Source organism: Lissotriton helveticus, chromosome 5_1 (genome assembly GCF_964261635.1).
Source record: "Lissotriton helveticus chromosome 5_1, aLisHel1.1, whole genome shotgun sequence".
Classification (NCBI taxonomy): Eukaryota; Metazoa; Chordata; class Amphibia; order Caudata; family Salamandridae; genus Lissotriton; species Lissotriton helveticus.
Window position 1 is genome coordinate 1,484,650,107 of NC_136065.1, and position 12,352 is coordinate 1,484,662,458.

Consider the following 12,352-nt stretch of genomic DNA (forward strand, 5'->3'; position numbering starts at 1 on the left):
GGGTGGGCGGTGAGCCCCCCTGCATATATTGTCATAAAGCCCCAGGTGGGTGGTGGTCCCCGGGGCTTGGGGGGGCCTTTGAGCCCCCCTCCCATTTATTTACAAATCCCCAGGGGGTGGCGGTCCCCGGGGCGGGGGGGGCTGTGAGGCCCCCTCGCTCATAATTTTATAAAGCCCTGGGGGGTGGCCGTCTGGGGGGCCCCTCTGGGCCCCCATTACATTACTATATTGGCCCCGGTACTTGGCCACCCTTGTGCAGATTTTGCCGATTTAAAAAAAAAATTGGGGGAGCGGGCTGGGGTCCTTTTGGGACCCCATAAGCAGGCCTAGGGGGTCAGGGTGTTTCTACCCTGCCCCCTTTTTGCGTTTTGCGCCTTAGTTTGACTGACTTCTTGTGCCTCGGTTCTACAGAGGCACAAGATGGCTGCCAACACTTCCTGATTTGGAGTATTGACAGCCAATTAGCATAAAGCTTGTGATTGGGAGGGTGCACGCAGGGTGCGCACCGGGTGCGCGGGTCCACCGCGGCCATAGATATCACTATCTTTATTCCTTAATTTCTCAAAAACTACTGAACGGATTTACACCACTTTTAAAAAGGTCGCTTTCTGAGCCAAGCAGTACCTGTTTGCTAAATTTGTTGTAATTCCGTTTAGCAGTTTTTGCTATAACAGTGTCTAAAGTTTCCTATGGGAAAATGATTTTTTCACAACTATTTTTTAAATTTATCAGGAACTACTGAACGGATTTACACCATTTTAAAAAAAAGGGTGCTTTCTGAACAAAGGTTACCTTTTTGCAAAATTTGGTGTAATTCTGTTCAGCAGTTTGGGCTGTAGCCGTGTCTAAAATTTACTATGGAAAATAACATGGGGAAAACGTGTTTTGGGACCCCCCTTTTTTCTCAGTCTCTGCTTGACGAATCACCTCCAAACTTTCAGGATAGGAGCGGACCGGAGCGCCCCACGAGTTTTTAAAATTTCGCAAAGATTCGTCAATTGTGCCGAAGATATTGGGAAAAGAATTTTGCGGATTTCCTATGAAAAATAGGTCCTAACTATATCTACCTACTGGTGACCGCCAGTAGGTAAAATATATATATATATACTCACTGAAAAAATCATAGGTTTCAGGAGTTATATAGTTGGGAATTAGTTTTTAAAAAACCTTTGAAATTCACTCAAAAAACTAAAAGTTTTAGTGGTGTTATAGTTAGCTGGACATTTTACTCATACAAAACCAATGAAATTGCTCCTATATAGTTAGTTGTACTAACTATATTTCGCGCACCCACAATCCACTGCTGATGATGTCACATATTAGATCATTCATGACATGGTCAGTGGCATCACTGATGACATCTCAAATGACATCACTGATGACATCATCCAGTGAATGTGGTTTGCTTCGTTATTTAAATATGCATTATATATATAGCAATTTACATTGAAGAATGAGTGGATATATATAAATAAATATTTGGATGGAGGATTTGGTAGCAGTGTAATTGGCTGTTTACTTGACCAATTTATAATGTCTCACTAAATATAGTGGATAGTGACTAAACTGTGTGAATATCTGTATCACTTTGTCAGTTGTTGTGTAAACTGATTCTACAGTTGGTTACTAGCTATGGGAAAGTCTATATTAGTTATTGATTAGTTAACTGAGTATTTGTATGGGAGTGTGAAAGTGTGTGTGGTTCGGTGGGGGGGGTGTGACTGTCCAAAGATGTGTGAATAGTTGATTCAGTAGATATATGAAGTTAAAACTACATGTTCTAACAGTTTGGGTGAGGGAATCTCTTTATGGTTGTGGTGATGAGCAAATATATTTCTCAAAGGTACAGGTCCAACAAACTAGAAAAATAAAAGGCAGTGTATGTGTCAGTTGTTGTATATAAATACGTATACATAAGACACAATGATTGTGTGAGTGACTGTATGGATAACTGTATACTTGTAATAATGGTTTTATAATTCACTAAGTATGACTTACTATCTAAATGAATAGAAGAAGTGGTGTTTGTATAAGTGTTTTGCTAAGTAAATATGTAAGTATGATCCATTGTTTGCATAAGTGAGTAGGATGACTTCATATGTGAATAGGATGCGTGCTGTTGTTTAATGTCGATATAGATGTATAAGTATTTTTGATAGTGTTCTATTGTTCATTGACAGCATGTATGAGTGAATCCATAGGTAAGTGATTAGATGTGTGTATACATCTATGAATCACTGAGTGGATTTTTAGATACTTGTATTGCTGTGACAATGGATTTAAATATGATACTCTGTATTTTACAAACATTGATGAAAAATTGTAATAGTGTATGAAAAGGTGTATGTGATTGTCACGTGGATGATGTCATCAGTGATGTCATCAGTGATGTCATTTGAGATGTCATCAGTGATGTCACTGACCATGTCATGAATGATCTAATATGTGACATCATCAGCAGTGGATTGCGGGTGCGCGAAATATAGTTAGTACAACTAACTATATAGGAGCAATTTCATTGGTTTTGTACGAGTAAAATGTCCAGCTAACTATAACACCACTAAAACTTATAGTTTTTTGAGTGAATTTCAAAGGTTTTTTAAAAAAGAATTCCTAACGATATAACTCCTGAAACCTATGGTTTTTTCAGTGAATTTCAAAGTTTTTTTAAAATGCTAATTCCTAACTATATAAGGCCTGAAACCTATGGTTTTTTCAGTGAATTTCAAAGGTTTTTTAAATGCTGATTCCTAACTATATAAGGCCTGAAACCTATGGATTTTCAGTGAATTTCAAAGGTTTTTTAAATGCTAATTCCTAACTATATAAGGCCTGAAACCTATGGTTTTTTCAGTGAATTTCAAAGGTTTTTTAAATGCTAATTCCTAACTATATAAGGCCTGAAACCTATGGTTTTTTCAGTGTTTTTAAAAAAAAAATTGATTGGTTAACTGGCTTATTAAGAGTATCTTAGTGAATACATATATTAGCGAGTAATGTTTAAATATTTAAATATATGCTTGAGTGATGTAATATGTGACGTCATCAGCAGTGCATTGCAGACGTGGAAGTTATAGTGAGTCCAACTAACTATAACGTGGGAATTTCAATGGTTTTAGGCGAGTAAAATTTCCAGTTAACTATAACTGGTGTGAAACCTATGGTTTTTTCAATGAATTTCAAAGGTTTTTTTAAATGCTAATTCCTAACTATAACTGGTGTGTAACCTATGGTTTTTTCAGTGAATATATATATATATGAAATTTCTATGGCAAAATGAAACCCCTCATTTTGTTCCTTTTCAAATTAAATGTATTAAGTGTTACCACTGTATTCCAATCAAGATGACTTCAGGTGTGCCATACTTTTGTCATAAGTAAGACTGTTAGCGTTCTAGTTGTTCTTTAGAACACTCTGGGACATTCTGTCATTGGGCTATAGTTGGGCTACATGTGGCTGGTATTTGGGCTACATTTGAGCTCTTTTGTCTCTGGTGGCCATCTTGGGAGACTGCATATCAGAATTTTTTTAATGAAATATAAGACGATTTGAGAAGTCACTCAAAATGTGCCCTAATTTTTCTTTCTTCAGCACTAATCATAATTTCTATGGCAAAATGAACCCCCTCATTTTGTTCCTTTGCAAATGAAATGTTTTAAGTGTTAACACTTTATTCCAATCAAGATGACTTCAGGTGTGCCATACTTTTGTCATAAGTAAGACTGTTAGCGCTCTAGTTGTTCTTTAGAACACTCTGGGACATTCTGTCATTGGGCTATAGTTGGGCTACATCTGGCTGATATTTGGGCTACATTTGTTTTTTTTGTCTCTGGTGGCCATCTTTGGGCTACATTGGGCTACATTGAGCTACATTTGGGCTCTAACATATATATAGCCCAATGTAGCCCAATATATATTTTTTCAAAGTTAATTTTCGTAAAAACCACTGGAGGACATATCTTGAGACATAGCAAAGGCACATCGGGCTACCAGTCCCTACAATTTTGCCAAGTTTGGTGGAAAACCATTCAGCCGTTCGGGCTAAAAGTGAGTCCAACCGCCCTATGGAAATTAACATGGGGAAAACATGTTTTGGGACCCCCCTTTTATCTCGGCCCCCGCTTGACGAATCCCCCCTAAACTTTCAGGGAAGGAGCGGAGCGCCGCGAGGCAAAGTTAAGGAAAATTTCAGGAAGATTCCTCAACCGGCGCCAAAGGTATTCCCAATAGAATGTTGCGATTTCCCTATGGAAAACAATCCTAACTATATATACCTACTGGCTATCGCCAGTAGGTAATAAAATTTCAATGGCAAAATTAAACCCCTCATTTTGTTCCTTTTCAAATTAAATGTATTAAGTGTTACCACTTTATTCCAATCAAGATTACTTCAGGTGTGCCATACTTTTGTCATAAGTAAGACTGTTAGCGTTCTAGTTGTTCTTTAGAACACTCTGGGACATTCTGTCATTGGGCTATAGTTGGGCTACATCTGGTTGATATTTGGGCTACATTTGAGCTCTTTTGTCTCTGGTGGCCATCTTGGGAGACTGCATATCAGAATTTTTTTAATGAAATATAAGACGATTTGAGAAGTCACTCAAAATGTGCCCTAATTTTTCTTTCTTCAGCACTAATCATATTTTCTATGGCAAAATGAACCCCCTCATTTTGTTTCTTTGCAAATGAAATGTTTTAAGTGTTAACACTTTATTCCAATCAAGATGACTTCAGGTGTGCCATACTTTTGTCATAAGTAAGACTGTTAGCGCTCTAGTTGTTCTTTAGAACACTCTGGGACATTCTGTCATTGGGCTATAGTTGGGCTACATCTGGCTGATATTTGGGCTACATTTGTTTTTTTTGTCTCTGGTGGCCATCTTTGGGCTACATTGGGCTACATTGAGCTACATTTGGGCTCTAACATATATATAGCCCAATGTAGCCCAATATATATTTTTTCAAAGTTAATTTTCGTAAAAACCACTGGAGGACATATCTTGAGACATAGCAAAGGCACATCGGGCTACCAGTCCCTACAATTTTGCCAAGTTTGGTGGAAAACCATTCAGCCGTTCGGGCTAAAAGTGAGTCCAACCGCCCTATGGAAATTAACATGGGGAAAACATGTTTTGGGACCCCCCTTTTATCTCGGCCCCCGCTTGACGAATCCCCCCTAAACTTTCAGGGAAGGAGCGGAGCGCCGCGAGGCAAAGTTAAGGAAAATTTCAGGAAGATTCCTCAACCGGCGCCAAAGGTATTCCCAATAGAATGTTGCGATTTCCCTATGGAAAACAATCCTAACTATATATACCGACTGGCTATCGCCAGTAGGTAATAAAATTTCAATGGCAAAATGAAACCCCTCATTTTGTTCCTTTTCAAATTAAATGTATTAAGTGTTACCACTTTATTCCAATCAAGATGACTTCAGGTGTGCCATACTTTTGTCATAAGTAAGACTGTTTTTTTTTTTTTTTTTTTTTTTTTTAAAACCTTTATTGTACAGAAAGAGCTCACAAATACGGGCCCACAACCCACCGGGCTGGCCACCACATAGCAAAACATCAAAAACAAAGTACTGAGCGTCACAGAATACAAAGGCAATGAAACAGGAGAAACAACAAACATCTTAGAGCAGTCACAGGAGCAAGCAATTAGAAAGGCAGTTTTCTCTTTTTTAAAGAGACGGGACAGGGAGTTACGGAGTAGTATGGGCCGCAAAACAAGGTCACAGGGGTGGGGCCGCGGCGGGCAGCAACACAGCGATCATAAAAACAGGAGAGACAAATACAAAAAAAATATACCAATAAGCACCGGTCAAAACAACGGACATGAGGAAAGGTCATTGCGCGCACTGTCCAATGCCCGCTCACCGTAGCCACCACCCGTCCCATCGATAGCAAATAAAAGGACCCAAGTACAAAACAATACGAAACGCACCCCCAATAAAGGAAAAACCCCCACAAAAGGGGGGGGAGGGGAAAGAGGAAGAGGGAAAAGGAAAAGGAAGGGACTCTGATCCAAACACTCGCCCCCGGGCGACAAAACAGGAAAACAAAAATCCGGCAGAAAATAGACAATAAAAAGAAGAAAGACATACCAAGCAAATCTCAATCATCGTAATACCGGAAAATACCCCAGAAAGACACCAGGGGGACAGACGACGAGACAGAGCCCCGAAAAAGGGGATACACAAGGGCCATAGAACCAAAAAGGGAGAAAAAGTGGAGGAAAAAGACCCCCCGAAAACAACAACAGACCCCCCCACCCACCCCACAAGCCCACCCTGCACCCCTGCAGAAGGCTACGGCCTACCCCCCAGCAGCGTGCCTGTCGCCCTAAATAGAACCCGAAATATAGAAGAAAGGGAACAAGATAGAAACAAAGACAAAAAGGGGAAGGGCAAGAGGAGGGGAAGAACAGCACACACGGGAGAGGGCCAAAGAACAATATTATCTGCATCCATCCCACCACCTGTGAAGAGGGAGAGGTAGAGCCCACGGGAAGTTAACGATATCAGGATAAGTTTCAGGAGCCCCATGAAGTTACTCAACATCATACCAGCACATGTCGGTCACAGATCAAAAACAAGACTACCGCATATAACAAGTCAGTTCAGCCCTGTCCGCTTTTGTCCAAGGTTGTAATCGTCCGAACAAACAAAGACCAAACGGCGATGGACACAGGGCACAGGAGAAGGTCCAGCGGCAGTCCAGAGAAGAAGCGTGGAAGAAAATACAGAGGATCCAGGAAAGTTATGGTAGAACATTCGCACCGCAGGCACAATTCCAAGGACAGTTCCAGCGAGGTAAGCTCAGCTGGGACGGCATAGGCGCCCCGGCCGGGGAGCCAACGTGATGATAAACAGGAAGGATCAGCGAGGCCAGGCCAGGATGCAAGCAGACCGCAGACCAGCGGCCGAGGCAACAAAGCAGGACGATGAAGGGCGTCGGAGAGTCTCCGGTCCATGGATGAGGTCGCCGCCGGGGGCACAGAGTCCAGGATCACTCCAGCCGCACCCTGCGACAGGGAGGCCAAATCCGACGTCGGGGGCCCGTACAGTTCGTGAAGAGGGTCCGCCTTCACAGCGGAGACAGGCACAGCCACGGAAGCCCGCCAGGAGTATAATGCAACCAGGACAGCTTGAAGTGCAGGAAGCCCTTTACAAGATCCAGCATCCGGGCCATGTGGCGGGCCCCCAGTGCTCGCCCAGGCCCGGCAGAGACATCCAGGGTCGGCCGCCATCTTAGGAGCCCAGCAAGCCCTTGGCCGTCGGAAGCCCCGGTCGGGGCGACACCAAGGCAAAAGGAGATCAGCCGATCTGCGGCAGGGCGTCCCAATGCAGGAAGGAGACCCACCAGAAGAAGGAGTGTTGTCGGCCCCCTTGTGCCGCCGGCCCCGTTCTCCGAGCCCGGGCGGAAATTTCAAAATGGCCGGGCCGGGGAACAAAGGGGGGGACCAAGCCGGATAAATGAGTGGGCTCTCCAGCGAGAGGCAGCGCTCGCACCCCAAGGCCCAAGCCCATCGGGTCCGCCCGTGGGCCCAGCCGGCCTATACGCACATCAGCCTCCGCAACAAGATCCACCGCGCCAGCAGGCCGACCATCGTGCTCCGTCTCGTCCCGGCGGTGCAGGGAGGTCCAGGCCAGCCCGCCCCGGAGGCTCCGAAGCGAGCGGGATCGCCGCACAGGATCGACAGCACCCAGGATCACCGGAGCAACGGGTAAGTGTCTGCAAAGTGTCCTCAATACCGAAACACAGCAAGGAGGGCTTCCCGGGGCAGGAGAAATACAGGATAAATGAAGAAAACAGGCGATAGAACGGAGCCGAGCTAAAACGCGGCCATCTCGGTCGCGAGCTAGGCTCCTCCCCCCATAAGTAAGACTGTTAGCGTTCTAGTTGTTCTTTAGAACACTCTGGGACATTCTGTCATTGGGCTATAGTTGGGCTACATCTGGTTGATATTTGGGCTACATTTGGGCTCTTTTGTCTCTGGTGGCCATCTTGGGAGACTGCATATCAGAATGTTTTCAATGAAATATAAGAGGATTTGAGAAGTCACTCAAAATGTGCCCTAATTTTTCTTTCTTCAGCACTAATCATAATTTCTATGGCAAAATGAACACGCTCATTTTGTTCCTTTGCAAATGAAATGTTTTAAGTGTTAACACTTTATTCCAATCAAGATAACTTCAGGTGTGCCATACTTTTGTCATAAGTAAGACTGTTAGCGCTCTAGTTGTTCTTTAGAACACTCTGGGACATTCTGTCATTGGGCTATAGTTGGGCTACATCTGGCTGATATTTGGGCTACATTTGTTTTTTTTTGTCTCTGGTGGCCATCTTTGGGCTACATTGGGCTACATTGGGCTACATTTGGGCTCTAACATATATATAGCCCAATGTAGCCCAATATATATTTTTTCAAAGTTAATTTTCGTAAAAACCACTGGAGCACATATCTTGAGACATAGCAAAGGCACATCGGCCTACCAGTCCCTACAATTTTGCCAAGTTTGGTGGAAAACCATTCAGCCGTTCGGGCTAAAAGTGAGTCCAACCGCCCTATGGAAATTAACACGGGGAAAACACGTTTTGGGACCCTCCTTTTATCTCGGCCCCCGCTTGACGAATCCCCCCCAAACTTTCAGGGAAGGAGCGGAGCGGCGCGAGGCAAAGTTAAAGAAAATTTCAGGAAGATTCCTCAACCGGCGCCAAAGTTATTCCCAATAGAATGTTGCGATTTCCCTATGGAAAACAATCCTAATTATATATACCTACTGGCTATTGCCAGTAGGTAATATATATATATATATATATATATATCCCTTTTGGGTTCCGGAGTGTTGTGCTCCTTGCTGAAAAGTGATTCAAAGCCTTTTCAGGGGTAGTAAGCGCTATATAAATACACTTACAATTACAATACATGAAAAGATACTCATTCACTCAATAGTAGAAGAGAAGAGTGACTCACCTCAATTATTTCCAGCAGTTCGGCCTTGTCGATACAGCCGTTCCCGTCTTTGTCGTATACTTTGAACGTCCATTTTAGCTTATGCTCAAGCTTCCCTCTCAAAACGAGATTCAAAGCTGCCACATATTCTAGAAAGTCAATGGTATTATCCTACAGGAAAAAATGAAGAGAGAAAGATAAAAAGGGTGAGGAAAAGAAAAAATAAAGTATGTTATAGGAAGGCACCAGTTAATATTTAAGAGTGTACAATGAAGTTCACACTAGTATTCTGATCCTGTAACTAGGAGTAGATGTTATTTTATGCTGTGTTATGTTATATTATGCTGCATTGTTTTTATAGAATCTAAATGTTTCAGCCTGGATCAGAGACACCTTCAAGGTGTGTTGATGGATACAAATACCAACGTTAAGTCTTTTCCATAGTCTAAAACCTAGAAATCCTGCATCAGGCTCTGCACAAATACACCAACAATGTTAGAAAACACACAAAATCGCTACGAAATATGTTTCATATTTACGAACCAAAATTATGGCTCCCAGCAATCATCACAAGGTTATTTTTTTTTTTAAATGTGTGAACATTTTACCAGTACCCTCCAAATGCCTGTTCTACACATTCGATCCGTCAGAACTTTTGCACAAATATCTTATTCATTTTTGTTGTCAAAATCAACAAAATAACAGCAGGTACTGAGTCAGTCTGAACTACTTTCTCAAGCACTACAACTAGTAGTTACTTTTTTATGCGCAGAACCTTCCATCTTTCCCAAAAGAATATCTCCCAGGATGCTTATCTGTACCAAAGATGAAGTTGAATTGCTATCAAAAAGGGTTAGTCAGGGAGTTAGTCTAGTGTGGATAATATCCAATGTTTAAGAGCATGGGCCACATGTACAAATATTTTTGGGAGGTTGCAAACGGTCTGATTAGCAGAATTCTGCAATTTGAAACCGCAGAAAAGCATTTCGAAATGTAAAAAAGCCACATTACAACTCAGTAAAGTGTTACCAAGTCGCAATTTTTTGTGATTCCGCATTTCGAAGGAGCAAATATCGAATTGCAGTAGTTTGTGAATGTTTTGTGACCAAATTATAGCCAGAAAACATTAATTTTCTACCAACTACTGAAAGGTAGTGTTAATCATTCACAAATGGGAAGAGGTCCAGAGGGGATCCCTTGACCTTTGAGAATGTTAAACAAAATATTTTTTAAGAACAGGCATACTCATCTCTTAAAAAACTGAAATTTCTCAATTTTTGTTTTTCTCTAAGGAAAACTGCCAGTTTTTAACAAAAAAATCTCTTCATTTAAAAGCAATCACATACATGGTGGTCTGCTGACCCCAGCAGGCTACCATTCCTGTGATGGCTATCATTTGTAATGGGTCACAATCTGTGATCCACCTCATTAATATTCATTAGATAGGTAGATTTGCGACCCACTAGGAATCACTCATTAAAAGTGCAATGTTTTCTAACATTAAGAATGGAGATTTCCTAATTGTGATTCAGTAAAACTCGCTATCTGGAAATCCCAAGTCCTAATTATTTTACATCTTGCTCTAAATTTCTCAATCCCAAAGAGGGGGCACATTTATCAGAAATCTCTCTCATCAGAATAATGGACTCACTAGCTCCCATCTCTTAGCTCCAATTTGGAGGGTCCATAGATTCTATCATTGCAAATACAGAAGAAACTCAGTACTCACAGCGTTCTCTGGGTAATCAGTTCTATGCCCTTGGTCATGTAGGGGCTCAAGGCGTCTAAGGTCTAGGAGAGGCTATTTATTCTCTTTCTTGACAGTTGCACAATAATCTCTTCCTGTGTAACTTGCAGCCTGCCTAAAAGTTGGATCTGAGACTACTATGCTTTCCACTCATACACAAAACCAGCTGGAGCCTTGCCAAGGCATCTCCATCCAGGCACAAAACAACCCACTCTGAAGTTGTCAACTAGTGAGAATATCCACTGCTAAAAACGTAACTTTTTTGTAGTTAAAAACGGTGACGTCGTTTCATAACACTACTACTGAAGTGGTGTTTAAATCTTGACTTAGGTATTACCTACCACTGCCACTGAATTTTCAGAAGAATGTTCACTAAAATAAGCTTTGTGAATTTGGCCCTGGGATTTTACCCTTTATTTTATATTAAGTGCATCTAGAAAAGAGTTCCTCCTATTTTTCTTGAGCAACCCTTCACCGTACCTAATTCTTGGGTTGTCTAGCTCCTGCTAAATTGGGGTTCTAACCACTCAAGTTGGAGCAATTCATATACCAGCACATGCTGTATGAAGTTTCTAGGTACAGAGGCACAGGATATACCCCTTGAAAGTTACACAGATATAAATATGAAAAAATACAAATAGTACCATCCATCTGTCTGCTTTCCTGCATCCAGAAGCGCTTATTCTCCTTACTGTGGTGTTTGTTGGTAATGCACCCCTTTCTTCATCTATTAGTAGTAATTAATAGTAACCACCTCATCCCATATTTAATACTTCATTACTTAATAATTCTAATCTAATATAATATAAAAGAACAACATACAAATAGATTTCAACAGTCACAATAGCAGGAGATAACAAGCATTGGCAAAGCCAATAGTCCTTGTCTTGAAGTTGTGAGAGCATTTTTGATAAACAAAAGAATAATGATAATCCTTAATTTAGATCTGTTTAGGTTAGCCTGATTGAGCCCTCAAACATCTTCCATTACCATCAGTACCATCCAAATGCATGTGTACTTTTCCATTTCAGGAAAACAGCAGCAGCCTTGTTCATGGTGTTGTTATTGTATTAGTAAATTGTATTAATGAGCCTTCCTCACAGTGAATGTACATCCAAGATGTTTCTTTACATTGCTATTTTCAGGGTCCTTGAAAATAGCACAAGCACACACCTCTTTATTAATATGCAGCAAAGTATGTGTTTACTGGCTGTATCTTATTTGATGTAGTTTGTGTATTTGAAAAGTGATTGATTTAAATTAATGTATCTTGGTTAATCCGGCACTATTATGCTCACCATACTGAGTGTGTGGCTTTTCTGCCAAAAACCAATAAATATAATATTTCTTGGGATACATGCCAGACGTGTTCCTGCCTATTTAGCAGACTCAATGCTAGTCTGTCATTTCCTTTATACTTAGAACATTTTGTACTTGCTTAGCGAGCAAACTCTGTCAGTCTCTCTATTGTTTAATACTTAAACATTCTTGGTCACTCTCTAGAGATAAACTTTAGAGATAGACTCTGTGTTGTACCTCTTACTTAATGATACCTATGTTCTGGCTGGTACTTACCTTAGAGATTGACCTTATGGTAATTCTCTTGCATTATTTGATTTTAATTCATTATGATTGCTGATTCACCATGAT

The 12,352-nt window shown here is 41.3% G+C and overlaps 1 protein-coding gene across 1 annotated transcript in view; it reads right to left on the reverse strand.

Moving 5' to 3' along the window:
- GUCA1B (guanylate cyclase activator 1B) overlaps nt 1-12,352 on the reverse strand; it is a 230,825-nt gene that overhangs the window by 50,919 nt on the left and 167,554 nt on the right. The window contains exon 2 of the mRNA XM_078644485.1: nt 8,977-9,126. Coding sequence (XP_078500611.1) covers nt 8,977-9,126 — 150 coding nt within the window. The remainder of the gene's footprint in view (nt 1-8,976; nt 9,127-12,352) is intronic.